This window comes from Rutilus rutilus, assembly GCF_951802725.1.
Source record: "Rutilus rutilus genome assembly, chromosome: 1".
NCBI lineage: Eukaryota > Metazoa > Chordata > Actinopteri > Cypriniformes > Leuciscidae > Rutilus > Rutilus rutilus.
The window spans coordinates 11,191,477-11,217,189 of NC_140209.1; the positions used below are offsets into that span (position 1 = coordinate 11,191,477).

General features: G+C 41.3%; 1 protein-coding gene across 6 annotated transcripts; it reads right to left on the reverse strand.

The window, feature by feature from the left end:
* Positions 1-25,713, reverse strand: LOC311298328 (uncharacterized protein). 6 transcript variants are annotated; one of them, XM_084421150.1, is made up of 4 exons: positions 22,435-22,567; positions 21,325-21,464; positions 2,271-3,852; positions 1-448 (listed from the first exon to the last, which is right to left on the reverse strand). In XM_084421150.1, the coding sequence occupies exons 2-4, from the start codon at positions 21,380-21,382 to the stop codon at positions 430-432; spliced, it is 1,659 nt and encodes a 552-aa protein (XP_084277276.1). In that variant the 5' UTR covers positions 21,383-21,464; positions 22,435-22,567; the 3' UTR covers positions 1-429. The 6 variants fall into 6 exon arrangements, with proteins under 6 accessions (XP_084277276.1, XP_084277272.1, XP_084277271.1 ...); XM_084421146.1 differs by having other exon boundaries at positions 22,416-22,567; XM_084421145.1 differs by having other exon boundaries at positions 21,325-21,510; positions 22,416-22,567.

Here is a 25,713-nt window from a genome sequence, read left to right on the forward strand (position 1 = left end):
TAAAGACAGAAATCATTTCAGTTTATTTTGTGAATACTGTGTGTTGTTTAAAGTTCAGAGTAACTATTCTGACTTCATGAAGCCTCATGATGTGAATGAAACATCAAACTGACTAGAACAAACTCTTTGAAATGTATATATGATACTGGATATCAAGGGTGAAACTGTTAATAATGTTGACACAGCAATCTCATTCAGTGTCAGTCATGTGTGCATGTGTTTTTTTTTTTTTTTTTTGTGAATTTTCTGGCACTTTTTCAGTTCATCTTCTTCTGTAGTAAAGGACTTCCAGCAATGGTCTTTCTTCAGAATGAGAAGCAGAAGTGATTTCAGAGCGAAAGCCTGAGCCGCTTCTTCCCAGTGTGAACTCTCATGTGAATCTTCAGACTTGATTTACAGACAGCATTTTTAGCTTCTGTTTTTCCTTTCTCATTCACGTCCATCAGATCTAAAAGAAACATTAAATCAAGTGAGATTTCAAATGAGAGACAAACGTGAAATGAAAAGTCAAGCCTAATGTCAAGATCACTAATGAGTTCAATATTAATTTTCATCCCATTAAATCTGGTCAACAACTGCTGTGCTCGATTATGATCTATTTTAATGTCATGAAGATGATTTGTGTTATAAATCACTAGTTTGGTCATGAAACTCTATTTTCACAACACAAGCTAATTGGCCTCTAGGCAAAAATGTGAGAATTTGTTGACAGACCATCTTTTCACACCGAACTTTACACAAATGTGTGTTGGACTGAAGGAAAAGCAAATTCACGCCTGTTCAACAGAGGGTGATACATGCAAACGTTCAGCCATCGTAAAAATGTCTGCCAAAGCAATAAATGCAAATGTCTTGACACAATTGACTAATCATGGATTACTCGAGTAGTTCAAAGTGTTCATGAAATGCTAATGTTTCATTTAAAGTAATTGTAATGCTTAATGCTGCTTTCACTAATGCCACCAAATGGTCTTAAATGTGTATTTTGCAGCAGCTCAAAGTTTATATCTTATTGGTCAGCACATTTCTTTAAAGACTAAAGAAAATAAAAGAAATTTTCTCTTAAGAATAAAAGCATTGCTTAATTAGTGGGTGAATATTTCAGCCCAGCATGAATGTCTCCACTGTTTCTATTCATATGGCACTTTTCCACTACACAGTACCAGCTCGCCTCGCCTCAACTCGGCTTTGTTTGGTTTTCCACTGTGTAAAAGTTGTACCTGTACCTGCTTTCAGGTACTTTTTTTCGTACCACCTCCGGCGAGGTTCTGAGCGAGCTGAGGCGATACTAAAATGTGACGTGAAAACACCTGTTGACAGGCTAGATCAGACTTAATTTAGCTTACTTTAGGCACAAACACTGGATTGGTTTTGAGAACTGAATACAGGAGTTATGAACCAACTAAGCATGAAGTTCACTTACCCGCCTCACAGTTGAAAGAGCCAATAATAATGCAGTCTTTAGCGAAAGGAGCTTTAAATCAATTCTACCTATAGGATCAAAAGGGGCTGAGGACCACAGACAGATCCCACAATCTGGTTTAAACATAAAAGGCTAAAAGTTTTTTGAAATTGTCAGTGCATGTCTGTGTGAGGTAAAAGGACACAAGCTGTTGAAGCTCCGCCCTCTGTGCCAGGAGCAGCAGCTCATTTGCATTTAAAGGGACAGGCACAAAAACGGTGTGTTTTTGCTCACCCTCAAAAATCGACTATTTGAACATGCTATATAAAAATATCTGTGGGGTATTTTGAGCTAAAACCTCTAGGGACATCAGAGACTTATTTTACATCTTGTGAAAAGGGCATTATACCACCCCTTTATTTAATTTGTATCTTTGTTGTATTGCATTTATTTGTACTTTTGCTTGTAATTTGATTTTGTTCTTATTTTAATACTGACTGTTTACTTGTCTTTTAAAATGTTGGCTATTACATTTATATAAGTTAAGCTAGTAGTTTTAGCTGAGGTATCACATTGGAATAGAAAATTATGAATAAAAAAAAAAAATTTAAAAAAAGTGTCATAACTGCCTGTTATTCTGTCATGGCTGGTAAAAGATTATTTGGCATGTTCATTTTTTAAGTCACCGGCCATTGACAGGTGTGACAAAAAGTTAGTTTTGGGCCCTGCTTGCACCTCATAATGAGATACTTATAATAATGAAAATCTTTCCAAGCAGATACCAATCAAAACAACAAAATGTCCTAACGCTCACCATGGCTGTAAGGAAACTACTTTGTTGCTCAGTACATAAAGATGAACTACTTACTGTGATATCTCAGACTGTTTAAGTGGTTTCTCCACTGTATGGATCTTCATGTGTAGCTTCAGGTGACTTTTAAAAGAGAAACTCGTCCCGCACTGATCACACGTGTGCGACTTCTCTCTGCTGTGGGTCCTTTCATGTTTTTTCAGAGTTGATGACTGATTGAATCTCTTGTCACAGAGTGAACACTTGTAAGGTTTTTCTCCAGTGTGGATCTTAATGTGTTGCTCCAGGTTGCGTTTAATAGCGAAACTCATCCCGCACTGATCACATGTGTGCGGCTTCTCTCCAGTGTGGATCCTCTCATGTGTTTTCAGATGTGTTGGCTGACTGAATCTCTTGCCGCAGTGTGAACACTTGTAAGGTTTCTCTCCAGTGTGGATCCTCTCATGTGTTTTCAGAGTTGTTGACACACTGAATCTCTTGTCACAGTGTGAACACTCATAAGGTCGTTCTCCAGTGTGGATCCTCATGTGTAGCTTTAGTTGAGCTTTAACAGAGAAACTCTTTCCACACTGATCACACGTGTGCGGCTTCTCTCCGCTGTGGATCCTCTCATGTTTTTTCAGAGATGATGGTTGACTGAATCTCTTTTCACAGTGTGAACACTTGTAAGGTTTTTCTCCAGTGTGAATTCTCTGGTGCAGTTTTAAAAAGGCCACTGAAATAAAAGACTTCCCACACTCAAAGCACACATGATCTCTTACACCAGTGTGAATTTTCTCATGTCTATGTAAATATGGCAGCAGTGAAAAACTCTTCCCACACACAGAACATGAATGTGGCTTCTCCTTCGTATGAACCGTCAGGTGTGTCTTCAGGGCTAATGCCCACATAAACGTTTTCCCACACTGATTACATGTGTACGGCTTCTCTCCGGTGTGGATATTCCTGTGCCCTTTAAGTTGTACCAATTGTGTGAAACTCTTCCCGCAGTGATCACATGTGAACGGTCTTTCTCCAGTGTGGATCCTCATGTGAACTTTAAGATTTTCTCTGTGTGTGAAACTCTTCCCACACTGAGTGCATGTGAACGGTTTCTCTCCAGTATGAACTCTCATGTGAACCTCTAGTTGTTGTTTGCTTGAGAATCTCTTTTCACAGCAATTACAAGTGAACAGCTTCTCTCCAGTGTGTCTCCTCATGTGAACAATAAGACTTTCTCTGTATGGAAACCTCTTCCCACACTGATCACATGTGAACGGCTTCTCTCCAGTGTGAACTCTCATGTGTTTCTTAAGTAGAGAAGATCGCAAGAAACTCTTCCCACATTGATCGCATGCATGTGGCTTCTCTCCAGTGTGAACACTCATGTGAAGCTCAAGACTTTGTTTGTATGCAAAGCTCTTCCCGCACTGATCACATGAGAACGGCTTCTCTCCGGTGTGGATTCTCATGTGAATCTCAAGACTTTGTTTATTTACGAAACTCTTTCCACAATGAGTGCAGGTGAAAGATTTATTGTCTCTTTTCTTTAAAGATGTCATTTTAGTCTTTGAGCGACTCAAAGGTTTTTTCCCAGGTTTAACATGTTCCTCCTCCACTTCACTCAGTTCTTCATTTTCCTCCTTCACTTCCATTAGTTCTGAAATGAAAGGGATTAAAAAAAAAAGTCATTTTTGGTAAATCTTCCAGTTATTGAACATTATTGTCAGAGTTCTGTCACTTCTGTTTGGGTTACATCTTGGGTTGGTGACAGAGCTCTGGCATTCCCAGTCTGTCATGCATTGGGTATAGTCTGGTTTGTTGTGAGCACATGGCTTGTCATGTATTTCCTTGTGCCATGTGCTCTCCAGTCTATTGTCTAAACCCTCCCATCTTGTTACCTGATTATTGATTAATTTGCCCCACCTGCCTTTCTCGTTACCCTCTTTTGTTTGCTTCCTATTTAGTCTCCCTGTGTTTACAGTCCTGTGCTGGATCGTTGTCTAAGTTCCCTTGTGTTTCCTGTTCCTGCCGATGTCTGTCCTGTTCTCCCCCACGGTGAGTTTTTGTTTGTAGTGTTGTTTTATTTCTTTTGTTAATAAATACCCATTTGTTTTCTGCACTTGAGTCCTCGCTCCTTTCAACCCAGTCCGTGACAATTATAGGCACATATCCAATATTTCTGTAGTGAGAACTACAATTTTAATTGAACAACAACACAATTACCTAATGTAATATTAACATTAAAGAATAGAGAATACTGCCATAATTATGGCACCAGTCACCTCTGCAGCTGAGGATAAGTTTATCCGAGTCACCAGCCTCAGAAATCGCAAGTTAACAGCAGCTCAGATTAGAGACCAGATGAATGCCACACAGAGTTCTAGCAGCAGACACATCTCTAGAACAACTGTTAAGATGAGACTGTGCGAATCAGGCCTTCATGGTCAAATAGCTGCTAGGAAACCACTGGTAAGGAGAGGCAACAAGCAGATGAGATTTGTTTGGGTCAAGAAACACAAGGAATGGACATTAGACCAGTGGAAATCTGTGCTTTGGTCTGATGAGTCCAAATTTGAGATCTTTGGTTCCAACCGCCAAGTCTTTGTGCAACGCAGAAAAGGTGAATGGATGGATTCTACATGCCTGGTTCCCACCGTGAAGCATGGAGGAGGAGGTGTGATGGTGTGGGGGTGCTTTGCTGGTGACACTGTTGGGGATTTATTCAAAATTGAAGGCATACTGAACCAGCATGGCTACCATAGCATCCTGCAGCGACATGCCATCCCATCCGGATTGAGTTTAGTTGGACCATCATTTATTTTATAACAGGACAATGACGCCAAACACACCTCCAGGCTATGTAAAGGCTATTTGACCAAGAAGGAGAGTGATGGAGTGCTGCGCCAGATGACCTGGCCTCCACAGTCACCGGACCTGAACCCAATCGAGATGGTTTGGGGTGAGCTGGACCGCAGAGTGAAGGCAAAAGGGTCAACAAGTGCTAAGCATCTCTGGGAACTCCTTCAAGACAGGTGACTACCTCTTAAAGCTCATCAAGAGAATGCCAAGAGTGTGCAAAGCAGTAATCAGAGCAAAGGGTGGCTACTTTGAAGAAACTAGAATATAAGACATGTTTTCAGTTATTTCACACTTTTTTGTTAAGTACATAATTCCACATGTGTTCATTCATAGTTTTGATGCCTTCAGTGAGAATCTACAATGTAAATAGTCATGAAAATAAAGGAAACGCATTGAATGAGAAGGTGTGTCCAAACTTTTGGCCTGTAGGGGTGGAACGGTACATGTATTCGTATTGAACTGAAATGGTACGGGCGTCACGGTTCAGTGCTTGAATTTACACGGAGAATACACGTTATGAAAATAAAAAAAAACTTGTGTGCAAATTAATGAATGTAATGCAGAGCTACTGTTAGATACGCAGGTTCTTTAGGGACAGCTAATCTTTAGCCCCGCCCCCACTCTGATTGGCGCCTATGCAGCCGAGCTCCGCCTATGTTGCACTATGCAGTTTTTTGTCAGGTCGACGGTCCAGTGAGTGAGTCAGATATAGCAGCGAATATGGCGAGTGGTGGCGACCCACAAGAGTTAGAGGATCTGCCGGCCTCTTTAAGATCACAAGTTTGGGAAAACTTCGGTTTCCCAGTCAGTTACAGTAGTACAGGCGAGAGAGTGGTGGATAAGACGAGGACTGTGTGTCGGCGTTGTTCAGCAGTTGTTGGGTATGTGAGTGGAAATACATCTAACATGCTAACGCATATCCGACGCCATCACCCAGATGTGCAAATCGCTAGAACGAGACAAAAAAAAAAAAACTTCTCCTCCCTACAGTGCTTAACCAGCCTTTAGATACAAATAGGGCCAAAAAAAAAAAAAAAATTCACTGAAGCAATCGGAATTTACATGTCATCTTCAATGCGCCCGTATTCATTCGTAGAGGAACCTGGCTTCAAGTATTTGCTGTACATACTCGAACCTCGTTACAACATGCCATCCCGTACATGAGGCAAAAGCCATTTAACGGTGACAGCTCATTTTATTGACTCTGAGTGGGAAATGAAAGCATCAGTTCTACGTCCCCTGTATGAGCAGCACACAACCACTCACCTAGCTGAGAAGCTAATGGAGGTCGTGGCAGAGTGGAAACTAGAGAGGCCTGGAACAACTATTTCAGTGACCACAGACAATGCAAAAAACGTTATTAATGCCATCAGAGAAGCAGGGCTGGGTCTGCATGTAGCATGCTTTGCCCATACCTTAAATTTAGCTGCACAAAAAGCACTGGCAGTCAACCAGGTATCTAGATTATTAGAAAAAAAATACTTTTTTTCATCGTAGCACGACGGCTGCGTATGTTTTGGAGCATAAACAGGTGGTCCTCGACTTGCCAAAACACTGCCTCGTACATGATGTTTCGACACGCTGTAACTCCAGCTACGAAATGGTCGAGCGCTATCTGGAACAGCAAGTTGCCATTTACTGTGCATTAACAGACAAGTCAGTAAAGAACAAGCAGGCCGCCTCACATCTGTCAGAGAGGTGAGCTTCGCAGAGAGTTAAGATTATAAAAACCTTTGAAGACCATCACTACAATTTTGAGCACAGAAACAACACCGTTTCAATGATCCTACCACTCGTCAGGGAAATGAAAAATGCCATCAGAGAGAACATGCAAATCCGATTCATTGACCCAGATCTCCAGGATTTCTTCAATAAATGCACTGCATTGGACCCCAGGTTCAAATCGCTCCCTCACTTGGATCCTGCCCGTCACCAGAACGTCTTTGAAGATCTCATCACAGAAGTTGTGAGCAGAACAGAGCAGGTATGTACAGTGAGGAAAATAAGTATTTGAACACCCTGCTATTTTGCAAGTTCTCCCACTTGGAAATCATGGAGGGGTCTGGAATTGTCATCGTAGGTGCATGTCCACTGTGAGAGACATAATCTAAAAAAAAAAAAATCCAGAAATCACAATGTATGATTTTTTAACTATTTATTTGTATGATACAGCTGCAAATAAGTATTTGAACACCTGTCTATCAGCTAAAATTCTGACCCTCAAAGACCTGTTAGTCTGCCTTTAAAATGTCCACCTCCACTCCATTTATTATTCTAAATTAGATGCACCTGTTTGAGGTCGTTAGCTGCATAAAGACACCTGTCCACCCCATACAATCAGTAAGAATCCAACTACTAACATGGCCAAGACCAAAGAGCTGTCCAAAGACACTGGAGACAAAATTGTACACCTCCACAAGGCTGGAAAGGGCTACGGGGAAATTGCCAAGCAGCTTGGTGAAAAAAGGTCCACTGTTGGAGCAATCATTAGAAAATGGAAGAAGCTAAACATGACTGTCAATCTCCCTCGGACTGGGGCTCCATGCAAGATCTCACCTCGTGGGGTCTCAATGATCCTAAGAAAGGTGAGAAATCAGCCCAGAACTACACGGGAGGAGCTGGGCAATGACCTGAAAAGAGCTGGGACCACCGTTTCCAAGGTTACTGTTGGTAATACACTAAGACGTCATGCTTTGAAATCATGCATGGCACGGAAGGTTCCCCTGCTTAAACCAGCACATTTCAAGGCCCGTCTTAAGTTTGCCAATGACCATTTGGATGATCCAAAGCAGTCATGGGAGAAAGTCATGTGGTCAGATGAGACCAAAATGGAACTTTTTGGTCATAATTCCACTAAACGTGTTTGGAGGAAGAAGAATGATGAGTACCATCCCAAGAACACCATCCCTACTGTGAAGCATGGGGGTGGTAGCATCATGCTTTGGGGGTGTTTTTCTGCACATGGGACAGGGCGACTTCACTGTATTAAGGAGAGGATGACCGGGGCCATGTATTGCGAGATTTTGGGGAACAACCTCCTTCCCTCAGTTAGAGCATTGAAGATGAGTCGAGGCTGGGTCTTCCAACATGACAATGACCCGAAGCACACAGCCAGGATAACCAAGGAGTGGCTCTGTAAGAAGCATATCAAGGTTCTGGCGTGGCCTAGCCAGTCTCCAGACCTAAACCCAATAGAGAATCTTTGGAGGGAGCTCAAACTCCGTGTTTCTCAGTGACAGCCCAGAAACCTGACTGATCTAGAGAAGATCTGTGTGGAGGAGTGGGCCAAAATCCCTCCTGCAGTGTGTGCAAACCTGGTGAAAAACTACAGGAAACGTTTGACCTCTGTAATTGCAAACAAAGGCTACTGTACCAAATATTAACATTGATTTTCTCAGGTGTTCAAATACTTATTTGCAGCTGTATCATACAAATAAATAGTTAAAAAATGATACATTGTGATTTCTGGATTTTTTTTTTTTAGATTATGTCTCTCACAGTGGACATGCACCTACGATGACAATTTCAGACCCCTCCATGATTTCTAAGTGGCAGAACTTGCAAAATAGCAGGGTGTTCAAATACTTATTTTCCTCACTGTATTTAATGCATCTTCCCTGACAATTTGTAAGTCTCTTTTAAAAACGTATTTGTTTTCTTTGGCGTATTGATTATTTTTTAACACTTTTTTTTTAAATGTGTATATTATATTATATTTGTGTGTATTAAAGTGTGTATGTTTAGGATCTGCATTTAGTTTTGTTGTACAGCACTTTGGTCAGTCTTGTGGCTGTTTTAGAATGTGCTTTATAAATTAATTAAACTTGAAACTTGAATGCTAAGGTTGTTTTTTATTTGATTGATTTTTCCTCACTTCTGTCATGTCTTAACCAAATATATTGTTGTTACAGTGTTCACTGATAAAAGCCAATCATTGTCTTTCTTGTATAACACTGCAGACTGAGACCACAGAGACAACACAGGACAGGCCATTAACTTCACAGGCTACTTCCTTACCAGAGATGCCAGAGTCTGAGACATCATCCTCCCCACCTCCTCCAAAGAAGTCAGCCATGGCAGAAGTCTTTGGCTCCCTCTTTGCAACTGGTCAGATGAACCATCCTGATTTGAAGCAGAAGGGGAAGGAGGAGGTATATGCCTACATAGCCAAGGAAAGCACTTCTTTTGGAAGCCAACCCGCTTGGCTGGTGGAAGTCCATTCAAACAATATTTCCAAATCTAGCCAAGTTTGCCAAATGCTACCTGGCAGTACCTGCCACCTTCGTCCCAAGTGAGAGGGGTTTTTTTTTTCTTCTTTTTTTTTCGTACCGGCAATATATATTAAGTACATACACAATATGTTACATTCGAATTACATTTATAGTCAGTGTATTGAACTGTTGTCCTACCATAACCTTTCACCATGTTTTAGTAAGATCCTGGATCCTTATAAGGGCATGGGGGATTAAAGCACCACATACAGAGTAAAACACATAACACTTCTTTTTCTTCTTTTCCCTCGATGCTGATCCCATTGTTCTTCTTTTACCTTGTCCTTCAGTGGTCCTGATGCAGAGTGAATCCAGCGAACAGAATGAGTCTGAGTTTTGAAGTGGTATTTTAGTGGGTTGCTCCAAAGGTTCGGGACCAAGACTGAAAAGAGACCTGTAACTTGACTGCTCTGGCTTAGGAAAGACCTGGAATCGAGACTGCCGGGACACAGACTGGTAACGGGCTTGTGCTGACTGCAGGCCACTGGGCTGGTCCACAGACTGGTAACGGGATTGTGCTGACTGCAGACTACTGGGCTGGGACACAGGCTGGTAACGGGATTGTGCTGACTGCAGAATGCTGGGCTAGTCCACAGACTGGTAACGGGCTTGTGCTGACTGCAGACTGCTGGGCAGGGACACAGACTGGTAACAGGCTTCTGCTGCCTGCAGACTACTGGGCTGGGACACAGACTGGTAACAGAATTGTGCTGACTGCAGGCTGCTGATCTGGGACACAGACTGGTAACTGGATTGTGCTGACTGCAGACTGCTGGGCTAGTCCACAGACTGGTAACGGGCTTGTGTTGACTGCAGACTGATGGGCCGGGACACAGACTGGTAACGGGCTTGTGCTGACTGCAGGCCACTGGGCTGGTCCACAGACTGGTAACGGGATTGTGCTGACTGCAGACTACTGGGCTGGGACACAGACTGAGAGCTGGTTTATGCTGACTGCAGGCCACTGGGCTGGTCCATAGACTGGTAACGGGCTTGTGCTGCCTGCAGACTGCTGGGCTGGAACACAGACTGGTAACTGGATTGTGCTGACTGCAGACTGCTGGGCTGGTCCACAGACTGGTAACGGGCTTATGCTGCCTGCAGACTGCTGGGCCGGAACATAGACTGGTAACTGGATTGTGCTGACTGCAGACTGCCGGGCTGGTCCACAGACTGGTAACGGGCTTGTGCTGACTACAAGCCACTGAACTGTTCCACAGACTGATAACGGGCTTGTGTTGACTGCAGACTGATGGGCCGGGACACAGGCTGGTAACGGGATTGTGCTGACTGCAGAATGCTGGGCTAGTCCACAGACTGGTAACGGGCTTGTGCTGACTGCAAACTACTAGGCTGGGACACAGACTAGTAACTGGATTGTGCTGACTGCAGACTGCTGGGCTGGGACACAGACTGGTAACGGGCTTGTGCTGACTGCAGACTGCTGGGCTGGTCCACAGACTGGTAACGGGCTTGTGCTGACTACAGGCCACTGAACTGGTCCACAGACTGATAACGGGCTTATGTTGACTGCAGACTGATGGGCCGGGACACAGGCTGGTAACGGGATTGTGCTGACTGCAGAATGCTGGGCTAGTCCACAGACTGGTAACGGGCTTGTGCTGACTGCAGACTGCTGGGCAGGGACACAGACTGGTAACAGGCTTGTGCTGCCTGCAGACTACTGGGCTGGGACACAGACTGGTAACGGAATTGTGCTGACTGCAGGCTGCTGATCTGGGACACAGACTGAGAGCTAGTTTGCGCTAACTGCAGGCCAGTGGGCTGGTCCACAGACTGGTAACAGGCTAGTGCGAAATGCAGGCCACTGGGATGGTCCACAGACTGTGAGCTGGCTTGGGTGGGTTGTTGAATGCCAGACTGATCCACAGACTGTGAGCTGGCTTGGGCGGGTTGTTGGATGCCAGACTGGTCCACAGACTGGTAACGGGCTTGTGCTGACTGCAGACTGCTGGGCTGGGACACAGACTGAGAGCTGGTTTGCGCTGACTGCAGGCCAGTGGGCTGGTCCACAGACTGGTAGCTGGCTTATGCTAATTGCAGACTGCTTAGCCAGGACACAGACTGGTAACGGGCTTGTGCTGGCAGCAGACCACTGGGCTGGTCCACAGACTGTGAACTGGCTTGGGCTGTTTGTTGAATGCCAGACTGGTCCACAGACTGTGAGCTGGCTTGGGCTGGTTGTTGGATGCCAGACTGGTCCACAGATTGTGAGCTGGCTTGGGCTGGTTGTTGGATGCCAGACTGGTCCACAGATTGTGAACTGACTTGGGCTGGTTGTTGGATGCCAGACTGGTCCACAGATTGTGAGCTGGCTTGGGCTGGTTATTGGATGCCAGACTGGTCCACAGACTGTGAGCTGACATGGGCTGGTTGTTGGATGCCAGACTGGTCCACAGATTGTGAGCTGGCTTGGGCTGGTTGTTGGATGCCAGACTGGTCCACAGATTGTGAGCTGACTTGGGGTAGTTGTTGGATGCCAGACTGGTCCACAGACTGTGAGCTGACTTGGGCTGGTTGTTGGATGCCAGACTGGTCCACAGATTGTGAGCTGGCTTGGGCTGGTTGTTGGATGCCAGACTGGTCCACAGATTGTGAGCTTACTTGAGCTGGTTGTTGGATGCCAGACTGGTCCACAGACTGTGAGCTGGCTTGGGCTGACAGCAGGCTACCTGACAGTTCAACAAACTGTGAGCTGACTTGGGCTGGTTGTTGGATGCCAGACTGGTCCACAGATCGTGAGCTGGCTTGGGCTGGTTGTTGGATGCCAGACTGGTCCACAGACTGTGAGCTGGCTTGGGCTGGTTGTTGGATGCCAGACTGGTCCACAGACTGTGAGCTGGCTTGGGCTGGTTGTTGGATGCCAGACTCGTCCACAGATTGTGAGCTGGCTTGGGCTGGTTGTTGGATGCCAGACTGGTCCACAGACTGTGAGCTGGCTTGGGTGAGTTGTTGGATGCCAGACTGTGTGCTGGCTTGGGCTGGTTGTTGGATGCCAGACTTATCCACAAACTGTGAGCTGGCTTGGGTGGGTTGTTGGATGCCAGACTGTGAGCTGGCTTAGGCTGGTTGTTGGATGCCAGACTTGTCCACAGACTGTGAACTGGCTTGGGTGGGTTGTTGGATGCCAGACTGGTCCACAGACTGTGAGCTGGCTTGGGTGGGTTGTTGAATGCCAGACTGATCCACAGACTGTGAGCTGGCTTGGGCGGGTTGTTGGATGCCAGACTGGTCCACAGACTGGTAACGGGATTGTGCTGACTGCAAGACACTGATCTGGGACACAGACTGAGAACTGGTTTGCGCTGACTGCGGGCCAGTGAGCTGGTCTACAGACTGGTAAAGGGCTTGTGCTGACTGCAGGCCGCTGATCTGGAACACAGACTGAGAGCTGGTTTGTGCTGACTACAGATCACTGGGCTGGTCCACAGACTGGTAACGGGCTTGTGCTGACTGCAGACTGCTGAGCTGAGACACAGACTGGTAACAGGATTAGGCTGACTGCAGGCCGCTGAGCTGGGACACAGACTGGTAACGGGATTGTGCTGACTGCAGGCCGCTGATCTGGGACACAGACTGAGAGCTGGTTTGTGCTGACTGCAGGCCACTGGACTGGTCCACAAACTGGTAACGGGCTTGTGCTGACTGCAGACTGCTGGGCTGGGACACAGACTGGTAACGAGATTAGGCTGACTGCATGCCGCTGAGCTGGGACACAGACTGGTAACGGGATTGTACTGACTGCAGGCCGCTGAGCTGGGACACAGACTGGTAACGGGCTTGTACTGACTGCCGACTGCTGGGCTGGGACACAGACTGGTAACGAGATTGGGCTGACTGCAAGCCGCTGAGCTGGGACACAGACTGGTAACGGGATTGGGCTGACTGCAGGCCGCTGAGCTGGGACACAGACTGGTAACAGGATTGTGCTGACTGCAGGCCGCTGATCTGGGACACAGACTGAGAGCTAGTTTGTGCTGACTGCAGGCCACTGGGCTGGTCCACAGACTGGTAACGGACTTGTGCTGACTGCAGACTGCTGGGCTGGGACACAGACTGGTAACGGGATTGGGCTGACTGCAGGCCGCTGAGCTGGGACACAGACTGGTAACATGAGAGGGGTTTTTTCAACGGCAGGTGACGTAGTCACTGACACAAGATCTACCCTCACTAGTGAAAGTGTGGACATACTTGTGTTTCTGAAAAAAAAAAAAAACTTGAAGCTACAATGAAGCTACCTTTAAGAGGTACATCTTGTGATATACCAGATACACTGCCTCTATTAAGCACAGATTGTTCTTTTATATTTTATAGGAGATGATAGACCACATTTTTATTTTTACTTCACCCATCAGAAATATGGACTATGGGACAGTTTATGTTTACCACAGCAAGCCATAATATAAATACATTTAACTGTAATGTCGTAATAAAAAATTTTTTTGACTCCTTAATCTTTATTCTGAAGTTACCAAATTTACCAGTTGGCACAGATATGCTTGTTGCACTTAATAGCAAGTAAGTATACATATAATTTTTGTTGTTGTTATTATTCTATGTAATTTACACTTTCAGAAATAAGAGATGCTGTATTTTCTGTTTTATAGCTGATTGTCTTATTTTGTTTACAAGTTACTGATGGATTCTGGAGATGATGTGGGGTACTTATTGTTTACCATTTACATCTTACCTTACACACTTCAGGCTGTTGCAGCTATAGCTCAGAGCACTTCGACTCGGCGCAGTAAAAAGTCACGTTGGTGAGTCCCAAGTGCTATTCCGCCATACATTATAGTTATCCTTTTTACCCGCTTAGAAAAGCGCCACGTTTTATTTTGTCAACATACTTGGTCGTGTAACTGTATTTAAATAGGGAAAACGTGGAGGTGTTTGGTCGCTTCTAGCTTCATCTCTTTCTGGATCCTAATGAATGAACTGGGCTAAGCTAAGTGCTATCAAAGTGTCGTCGCACGCCAGAGTGATTGAGTGCACGCACTGAGACGAGAGAGGTATCTATCAAACTCATCTTAGTTAAGGGAATAACATAGTTTAATATGAAACAAACGGTGGAGTGTTCCTTTAATAGCAAGTAAATATACATATAATTTTTAGGGCTGGGAATAGATTAAAAAAAATTAACGAATTAATCGCACAATTTGCTGTGACTAATCGCGATTAATCGCATTTCCCCCAAACTTGTAATCATCAATAGTTAAACGTAGAATCACTAATTAAATTAAACACAAAAAAAGAAAAAAGAAAAATGTCCACACAAATTGGACAGAAAATAGCCCTTTTTAAAAATATTATATCAATATATCAATATATTATTCTTCATTCAGTTCAGATTTAAGAGATTTATTTTTTAACTAATTATCAAGATAAAGTATAGTCATACAAAGCTATTATTATCAGAGCATGTGATCAGAGCAGGGCATTTTACCATTGTTGCCCAGCATGACTATACCAGCTCAGCAAACAGAAGTCTACAACAGAGAAATTTCACGTTATTTGAGTGGACTTTACTTTTCCAGTGCGTGATCGGTACATGATTGGAGCGTTTGGGCCGTGAACGACAGAGCAGAACGTGCAGCGCAAACACGGAGCGGAATATTGAGCAGAGAGCGCAGCGAGCCGACACACACACACACACACACGATTCTGATTGATTCTGTCTCATCTAATTCCGATCGCAACACATTTTTACTCGCCAATAGTTTTCATCCAACTTCTTTAAAGAAAGGACTGCCTAAGAGCCAGTTCTATCGATTGAGGAGAATTTCAGATTTTATTGAAAAATTGAAGATCATGAAAAATACATTTTTAGATAGGGGTTACCCTTTAGCATGGGTTGAAGCATTTAATACATCATTTCAAAAGACACGTTATGAGTTGTTAAAAAAGAAGACAAAAAAGGTAAAAAAGCATTCTTTCACTTTTATTACTACTCATTCACCCAAGTCCTCTGCGATAAAACATATTTTTAAAAGGCATTGGCATTTGCTGTCTTCTGATCCTGAACTGAGTTAAATTTTTCAGCATCCTCATTTAATTGTGTATAAACAGGGTCGTAATTTAAAAGATCGTCTAGTACATGCTCGTTTTCAGAGTGTTAGTCCTCGGCCATCTCAGGGTTTACTTAGTCCTATACAGAATGGTAACTTATCCTTGTGGGAATTGCGCTCAGTGCAATAATACATTTAAAACATAAAAAATGTTGTCACCCAAGAACTGGTAAAAAATATATAATCAATTCTGTGATTACTTGTGTTTCTACTCATGTTGTTTATTTGATTCGCTGTCCCTTTGGTCCCTATGCGGGAAAAACGTCATGTTCGGTAAAAACGTTCGGTACGAGGCTTTCGGTTCGGTGTTCGGTACGCATTTTCAAACCGAACGGTTCGTTGGACCATTTTTCCTGCCGACCAAAATTTCGTTATTTCAAATGTAGGCGGGGAGACAACATTGTCCAACATCAAATGACAAACGTAATGCAAGCGAAACAAACTGAGCTACTCGTTATTGTGTGGTTGAAGGACCGTTTATCAGTTTGGACCAGTGCAGCGCGAGCCGATCTTGATCAAGCGACACTGTTACTACACAGCGCTAATAAGAGATCCAGAAACAATCAAACAGCGCTGATGTGGAAACCTGGAAGAAACATTGTGCCATGAATGAACTATCCAGTGTCCACAGATCAGCAACATTCACCATGGATTTACTGTAGTAACACTAACTGCTGCAACCATGGAAGTTTGGCAGGAATAGTAGGCTATAATGCCTTCAAGTAACATTACGTCGGTATTATTTTGACGTTATGAATAAAATTGCTGCCCTCAAATGTTAATCTGAACTAAAATAGACCTTTGTTTATAGCTACTACAATATTAGACTACATTTCATTTTTTCCAAGGAGCTGTTTTGTTTTATATGTTCCTAAGAAGAGTCTATTATAGCTCCATCATTGCTCAAAGTAAAAAAATAAAATAATAATCATACTTTATGATGTTAGTTTTAATAAAAAAAAAAAATAATAATTCTCTGGCATTTCTTTCTTTTTGCTGTATCGAAACGAAAACGTACCGAACCGTGACACAAGTGTATCACATTGAACCAAACCGCGAATTTTGTGAACCGTTACACCCCTATCCAGTTGCGGCTCATTTTTTATCTTTTAATCATTAAAGTGAATGTGCCATCTAGAGGGGGTGATATTGAATTGCTCTTACAGAGATGTGAACTGTTTTGGATTTTTACCCTTCAGACTTACCTAGGGGGATGAATGATGAAGCAGTATTTAATGTGATGTTATGAAATGCTGATGTTATTTACAATTGACTGTACCTGTCTATGATGGTGATGCTAATTATGTATTTAATCACTTAGCCTAATTGGATACAGATGGATCCTTGCATTGATTGTTCATGTGACTATTTTAAAGCTACACTGTGTGGGATTTACTCCCATCTAGCGGTGAAATTGTATATGACTACCAACTGAATATTACTTTCTGGCTCCTCCCATTCCGAAGGCGTTTTAACTCCTACGGTGGCCGTATTATTTAAAATCTGCCAGCAGTCGCGAGTAATCTCCCTCTCACATTCGTCACGGTGCCACTGCGTGTAAAAACGTGAAAGGCGAAGCTTGTATGTCCCTCTTTGGCTAATGTAGTTTCAAGATGGAGGGGAAACATGGCGACCGGTATTCGAACCCCTCACCCGTATGTACTTTCAAAGGCAGATTATAAACTTACGAGAATACTTTATTACTTGAAAGAAGTAAATATACATTAATGAGCACATATATTTTTTAAAGAACTAAGTGTTTTTTGCTAAGAATCAACAAAAAAATTTACACAGTGTAGCTTTAAATGTGATTGAGTTTGTAATGTGTGTATGTGCCTGATAAAGGTCATGAGAACGAAACGTTGCCAATAAAGAATTTTTGATACTTTTTTGCAAGTACGGATAGTGTGCGAGAGTTCTTTGTTTTTTATTTTACTTGACCTACCTACATGGTCTTTTTTTCCCACACACCCATCACCTGCAGGTGTGCGATGATGTTTGCGCTCTGATCTCCAATAGGTAGGAAATACAATTAAAATGAAATGTGGAGGATATTAACTGTGTTAAGATGACGCAGCAACAGAGGAGAACAAGAAGAGAACAAGAAGAGGCCAAACTACGCTCAGTATTAAAGACAGCTTATCCCAGCGGACAACTCTCTATAGCAGGAGGAGGTCTAGCAATGCTTTAATTTAAAGGCTCGTAGGGGGCAATTGCATCTAGGGAAGGGCGATATGGACTTTAAACTATATCACGATATTTTCTGCTATTTATTGCCATAACGATATCAGTGACGAATATCAATCACGTCTGTTTTTTGCACTTTAGTTTCTGCTTGCTCAAAAAGGCTGATTCAATTCCAACTGAACTTATTTTTACAGGAAAACACAACAATGAATATCGTTTACATGCAGCACGTCAATTCTGCGCGTTAAAAGACTCCCTCACTCTCTCTTTAAGTGTGTGAGAAACACTAGCGCTCTCAGCAAAGCGACAGCCAGTCGTGCGCCTCACACTAGCATTTACGTATGCGTCACATACACTGTGAATTCATTGAGAATAACTGAAATGCCAAGGAAAATATATGTGTACGGGTTCCAGATTGTAGAGGTAGTTCCTCCATTATCGATAAACTCAAGCTTCAGCTTCATGTCCACTAGGTAATAATATATCGGCCATCCCTACTGGAGGCCCCAGTCTCTGGCGCCGGCCAATGACATTGTTGCGTTTGAATCATGTGCTACAGACATAGAGACAAAACAACAATTAATACAATAATACATTGAGGTCACACGGTATGTGTTCCCCACAAACTTCTGTGTTCTATTAATGACAAACACAACATTACTAGAAACTACAAATCTGGTTTTTAGGGATGGCCCGATACCGATACTGGCATCGGGGATCGGGCCGATACTGTCCTCATATACTCGTACTCGTACTCATAAAAATTCGCCGATACCACGCACCGATACCACGTACATTTTGCGAAATGAAACTGGCCGCCGCGAGTGCTTTGTCGAGGTGAACTGAGTCATAGACGCACGAGCTGGTCGAGCACATCCCTTTAAACAGACAACAGTGGAAAGTTTGTTCAGTCCGATGTCAATGGCAACGAAATTAAACGAGGCATGTAGCTTTAGCTTATTACAGTGTTTCCCCTACCATTATATAAGGGGGGCGCCCCGCCCTCCTAACGGCTCCCCCCGCCCCCCTTGGAGGTCAAGTAAATTTGATTTGATTTTCTTTATAGCGACAGATTACAATTTGTTATTTTATAAAAATTAAAATAAACCTAAATGGCCCTTAAGTAATATGTTATTTATCTTATTTCCACGATGGCATGTCTTTTCTGTCTGTGTTTACAATTATCCCAATGAGTGCGCACACTCACACACAAACAAACACTTGCGTCACGTACAGTTGAGCACTAGCGGACAGAGAGCGCGCGGCTGGAAATGTGTCGCTGAACTGAAGATGGCAACTCGCTCTACTGCGAGTAGCAGCCAGAGTAGCTCTCCTGCTCCAAGTCTAACGCCCGTTTCACATATATTTCGTTTGCGGTGAGTATTTTTTTTCCGTACCCATGTAAACAGAGCTTTCACACTGCACGAGGATGCAGTCCGTCGATGATCGATCTGTTCCAGTTGCGGTGCGTATACAGCAGTGCAGAGATCGTTTCTGCACCGAGTCTATTTCTGCTGTGCTGCAAACGCTGAATTAAAGTGACAGCGCATGTTTCGTGGTCAAAATGAACACCGATTGACCTGAAAATGTAGTAATTTCACCATAAGTGCGATTAATTAAATAAAATGTAGTAATCTCACCATAAATTTATTTAATTAATTACTACTTTTTTCACTTTAAGACTGAGTTAAAGCAAGGAAAACTACAATTTACCTCAACAAGGCGACATAATGAACAACACTCGTCTTATTCGTGGAGGTGGAAAAACAAGTTCTTTGTGACATGCAAGATTTATTCATTCATCATTTATTGTATTAAAATTTAAATACAAAAGATTTTAATATAAGTACATGGTTAAATATTTTACCACTTGCTTGAGCAACTTAATATATAATTATATAGAAGTAATGTATTGAATAATACATTGTTTAAATTGTGTTTACGTGAACGCGCGTTCACAGCAGTGGTGCGTCTGACAGGATTATTCTCTCCAATAAATGCATCATAGAAATAAAAACTTCTCATAAAAAAAAGCCCATTTAAAATTTATATATATATTGGTTAGTATTTATAAATCTTTTTTTAGTTGTTAGTTAAAAAATAAAACTATTTAAGCTCTGGTCCATTAATATTAACAAATACTTCTATAAATTGAACAAAGGTTATTTGCAAAAGTCAATTTTAAAAAGATTTAAATATGTTTATTTATTTTTTTAAAGAGATATCTTATGTTAACATTTTTTAACTTTTACAAACCATTACCCTCCCAGACAACAAATTTATGTGACAGATAGATAGATAGAGATAGATAGATAGCGTCTGTGTCAATTTTCCCCAAACCAACCAACCAACCCCCCCCCCCCCCCCCCCAAACCTGTAAACCTAGGGGAAACACCTTAACTGACGAGAGAGAGAGAGAGAGAGCGCACGCACTTCTGTTGAATGCTCTTGATTGCTGATCGTTCACTCAGCACATGTTATTTGGATGAAAACTAAATCGTATATGCAAGTAAAGTAAAACATGAACTGTTACCTGACTGAAGTATAACGAGTGGTTCCCTACATTATTACAGGACGTGTGCAGAGGTCAAGAAGTTTCATGAATGCAAACATCCGAAGCGCGCGCCCCGCAAACCGGCGTCTCAGCGCGCGAATACTGAATTAAATTGTCTTTCACGTCTTGCGCTTGTACGGACGAATTCACACACAACTATGTAATAACGCCCGTCTTGGTGAGTATCCTATAGTAAACAAAGTCGGTTATATCTCAAATGAACGTAGCCGTGTTCAAATGCGGTCCGTGCGCTCGGTCTTAAAGGGGCAGCAGTTTGATAAACCTGCTTCTGTGTTTTAATGTTAATCAAACAAAGGACAAAGAAATTACTCACTGCTCTTGACTAAATAGGCTACCCATCTAAATATCCATCTATATATAATTCATACAGTAATGAATATGCTTTTTTCACATTTGATTACTTTATTCAAATTTCTGTACCTGTTAGATCTACCCGAAAAACTCTAAAAACACTGTTTATTTCATTTGTAGCCTTTCTTTGTTCTATTGTATATATTTGTCCTATTTGTAATTCAATTGTTTGTTCTTATTTTGTTACTGACTGCTTACTTGTTTTAAATTCACATTAATTAGGCTGCTAGTTTTTGTTGTAGTATCAAAATTGGATTAAATAATTGATATTTCACTGGTTTTGACAAACATTTGGACCGCTGACCCAGTCCTCAGCACTGAGCCCTGCTGAAGCAGCTCTAAATATGTGCTGTGCTATTAAATGAAAGATAAAATATGGCTTACAGAAGCTCATATGCATTTTAGCAGGCTTAATTAAGCATGAAAATAACTGAAAGAAATATATATATTTGATGAACAAATTAAGCCAACTTATATGATTTATAATCTTTTGGTTTATCTACTAATACATTTAAAAATTACAAATGCAGTGAAAATTCAGGTATCGGTTACGGTATCGGTATCGGCGAGTACCAAAAATTACAGTATCGGTATCGGACTCGTTCTGCAAAAAGTGGTATCGGGACATCCCTACTGGTTTTGCTTAAGTTTCTCAAACCTCCTTTTACTCACCATTTGTTGAAAACAAACAAAAAACATTCTGTACCATTTCATTGTTTAACTGTTTATCTAAATGTGCTTGAATTTTTCTAGCATGAATGTTCTTCAGCATCATGAATGAATGAAGAATAAACACCAACCTCTTTTTTCTTCAGGATCTTCAGTGTGTTTCATTCTGCAGGGTTCTGGATCACTCATGTTCTCACTGTCCTCTTTAATAAACTCAGTCTTTGCAGATTTCAGCTCTTCCTGATGCTCTGATGCTCGACTTCACTTGTAGCTGATGGGAAATTACAGCATTTATTGGAGAAATGCTGTTGGAGGAGCTGATCAGACAAAATAAAACATAATATCTGTTCCTGAATTTGTTTTTATACTAAATATCACATCTAAGCACGTCTGTCTGAAGTAAAGTAACTGATGCGAATGTATCTTATTTTATGGCTAACCTTAAAGCTCATTTGGTGTCAACAGACTGTATTTGTGTCAATGTACAGGAGATCTGCAGACATCAGCATAATAAATGAGGTGAAAACAGGAACTATTGTCATGAAATAAAGAGTGTTTTCAGCAGATCTGTTAATATTGATGAGCCTCAGACTATCAACACTCATTCAACAAGCCATTCAGGATCATCAGCAGATCATCTCACTTTATTCTGAGTGTTTGCTGTTAGAAACACATTATTTGAGTCAGGATACATGATAAAAGCCTGTAAAACTGCTCTATTGAAATAAAATACTGTTGCTTATCATCTGACAAAAAAAAAAAAAAAAAAAAAAAAAACTAAATAAATAACTACAGCAGCATAATACCAATATCGGATCCTAAAAAACTCATTAAGCTCAATGTGAAGTATTTAGCAGTATCTGTTCCAGTATATTAAGTAAGTAACCACTTTGATTTGTTAAAGATAAAATAAAACAGCAGCAGCATCAATTCCCCTCACAGACCACCTCAAACTTTAACTCTTAACTTGACATTCAGTAACAGTTCTCACACAAACATCGAGACAATCACACAAATGAACACAAAATCGCTCAGGTCTGAATGAACTCAACATTTTCTCCTCATGCTCGCTGCTGCTGCACTAAATGTTTATTTCAGAAGGAAGACGCCAGAAAAGACGCACAAGTATCGCTGTGATCGATGAAAACACTACAGAAATGAGTCTGTCGCTTAATCAAACTGTATAAAGTGTGTGTGATGGTTGAGTAAATATGAGAAATACCGCAAACTGCTCTCCTCACCCCAGAAGACTCTTCTTCTTCTTCTTTTTCTTCTTCTACTTGTTTATTGGCGGCTCGAATTAGCGCCATCTGTTGTGGGTTTTGGATCAGAGACTCATTTTACTCCTTTTTTTTCATGTGATGCATGATGAGGAAGCAAGCACTTTTTTATTTCAAAAAGTACAGAGATGACATGTTTATGATATACTAATTTGTATACAAAATTAACAATGTCATCAGAATACTAATGAGAAAATAAGAGTTAACAGTGATTACAAACACATGATTCTGAACGTCATCAACAAGAGATTCATCAGTCAGACAAACTTGTCAATTATAGACAAATATTAATTTTTATGGTAACACTTTACAATAACGTTTATTAGTTAACATTAGTTAATAACAATGACAAAAACAATGAGCAATACATTATTATAGTATTTATTCATCTTTGTTAATGTTAAACTTCAGCTGTTCATTGTTTGTTCAAGCTAGTTCACAGTGCATTAACTAATGTTAACAAATACAACCTTTAATTTTAATAATGTAAATGTTGAAATTAATATTAACAAAAATTGATAAATGCTGTTCATGTTAACTTATTGTGAACCGGGAACCGCACTCCAATGGTTCAAGTCTTACCTCTCAGGTAGGTCCTTTAGGGTATCGTGGAGGGGTGAGGTGTCTAAGATCTGTGCTTCAGAAACATGTTTTTTTCTATCACTGCTTTCATCTAGCTACTGAAGTGCCTCAGGGCTCAGTGATGGGACCACTTCTCTTCTCCATCTACATGTCATCACAAGGATCTGTGATTCAGAAACATGTTTTTCCTCTCACTGCTACGCTGATGACACACAGCTCTACCTCTCATTCCAGCCGGACGATCCGGTTGCTCAGACTAGTTTCCTATGCTTTCTTAGTCTTTTTCTAATAAAAGGTAAAAACACCAGAAAAATTTTTTTTTAAAAAATGTATATTAGTTCAACACATCATATCCCCATAAGTTGAAGCTATCCAGCCTGTACAGGTTAAGACAACAACACACAAAACACAAATAACCTTAATAATAAGGGTGACTAATGTAGACAAACAGCCGTCTCATTCTATCTCAGTCATGTGTGGAGTAAAGTATAGTTTATTAGGCAATTAAAAGCATTGAGTAATTAAAAACAGAGAACCCGCAAATATAATACTTCATGGTTTTCAGATATTATGACAGTAATATCATGATGGTATGATATTATATTTTGCATCTGGGATTTCTAAATAAATCATAAATGGAAGAATAATTATCATTTTAAAAACAACAAATAAAGAACAAAATAAAAATAAATTGTGTGTTACAGCCTCTTCTTCAGCTTAAGGTTTTACTTTCCTTCATGAAAGAGTAAGCAAAATACTGAGATGCATTTGGATTATTAGACAAGTGACCATAATATATGAAACTCATAAGCACGCACAACAAAATAATGTATATCATGAAGCAAAATGATAGCCTATACAAGATTAAACTTTTTGACATTTTTCTTTGGGGAGGAACTTTGAGTTGATCTGAATCCCACAGTTGAATCTGCTGGTTTTAAAGATGAACTTTATTCACTGTGAAAACTTCAGATAAAGTTTCTTTGTCATGTCAGTTGTTATGGCTGGTTAGGACAGATTTATCCAGATTATATTTTATTGCTTGATGCATTATTGTGTCACATTTGTCGAAGACACAGCATCAAACCTGAAAGATCTGGATCTGAAGAGGATCTACTGACAGTGAATGTGTTTTGTATGTTTGAATAGAGAAGATGGATGATTGAAACGCTTCCCACATGCAGTGCAGGGATACGGCTTTTCTCCAGTGTGAATAATCCGGTGCAGTTTTAAATTGCCCGCTGTAGTAAAAGTCTTCTCACACTCAAAGCACATGTACTCTCTCACACCAGTGTGAATTTTCTCATGTCTTCGTAAATTGTGCCGCAGTGAAAAACTCTTTCCACACTCAGAACATGAATGCGGCTTCTCCTTCGTATGAACTGTCAGGTGTGACTTCAGGATTGAATTCAACAAAAAAGTTTTGCCACATTGATCACATGTGTACAGCTTCTCTCCAGTGTGGATGTTTATGTGTTCCTTAAGGTGTGTTGATTTAGTGAAGCTCTTTCCACACTGATCACAAATGAACGGTCTCTCTCCAGTGTGAACTCTCATGTGACCCGTAAGATATGCTTTATCTGTGAAACTCGATCCACACTGATCACACGTGTGCGGTTTCTCTCCAGTGTGGTTCCTCTGATGTCTTCTCAGAGATATCGACTGATTGAATCTCTTGTCACAGTGTGAACACTTGTAAGGTTTTTCTCCAGTGTGGATCCTCTCATGTGTTTTCAGAGATGTTGACTGGATGAATCTCTTGTCACAGTGTGAACACTTGTAAGGTTTCTCTCCCGTGTGGATCCTCATGTGACGCTCAAGATTACGTTTGCTTGTAAAACTCTTTCCACACTGAGTGCAGGTGGACGATTTCTTGGCTCTTCTTTTCTTTAAATCTTTCTGTTTGGTTTGAAAGTGACTCAAAGGTTTTTCTCCAGTTTTAACATTATTTTTCTCCTCAACTTCACTCAATTCTTCATTCTCCTCATTTTCTTCAATCAAATCTGAAATAAAGGTAAACACAATTCATTTTCACTAACTCAAAAAAAAAAAAAAAAAAATTAAATGAGAAAAGTGAAGGACATAAAGGTGAACCCTGATGCAACAGTGGACATTAGGCCATTTCTATTTTAAAAAAATCTTAGACAATGTTGATGCATTTTTATTAAGTATACATCCTTGCAACTTTACATGAATGAGGTACATTGATCTTACAATTATTATTTAAAAAATATTATAGGCACAAATCCCATGTTTCTATGGGGAGAACAATTAAATATCTTTGATCACCTATGCAATTATCTAACGTACATTTTGTCTGGATTTTATTTCCCCAGTTCATAGAAAGTGTCCCTTATTATTTATTGCTACAGCTAAATTATTCAACAGCTGTGAAGATTTTTCTTATTACAACAAATCTAAATCTAAAACTGCTTGAAGAATAAACACCAACCTCTTTGTTCTTCAGGATCTTCAGTGTGTTTCATTCTGCAGGGTTCTGGATCACTCATGTTCTCACTGTCCTCTTTAATAAACTCAGTCTTTGCAGATTTCAGCTCTTCCTGATGCTCTGATGCTCGTCTTCACTTGTAGCTGATGGGAATTTACAGCATTTATTGGAGAATTGCTGTGGGAGGAGCTTCACTGATGATGTGATTG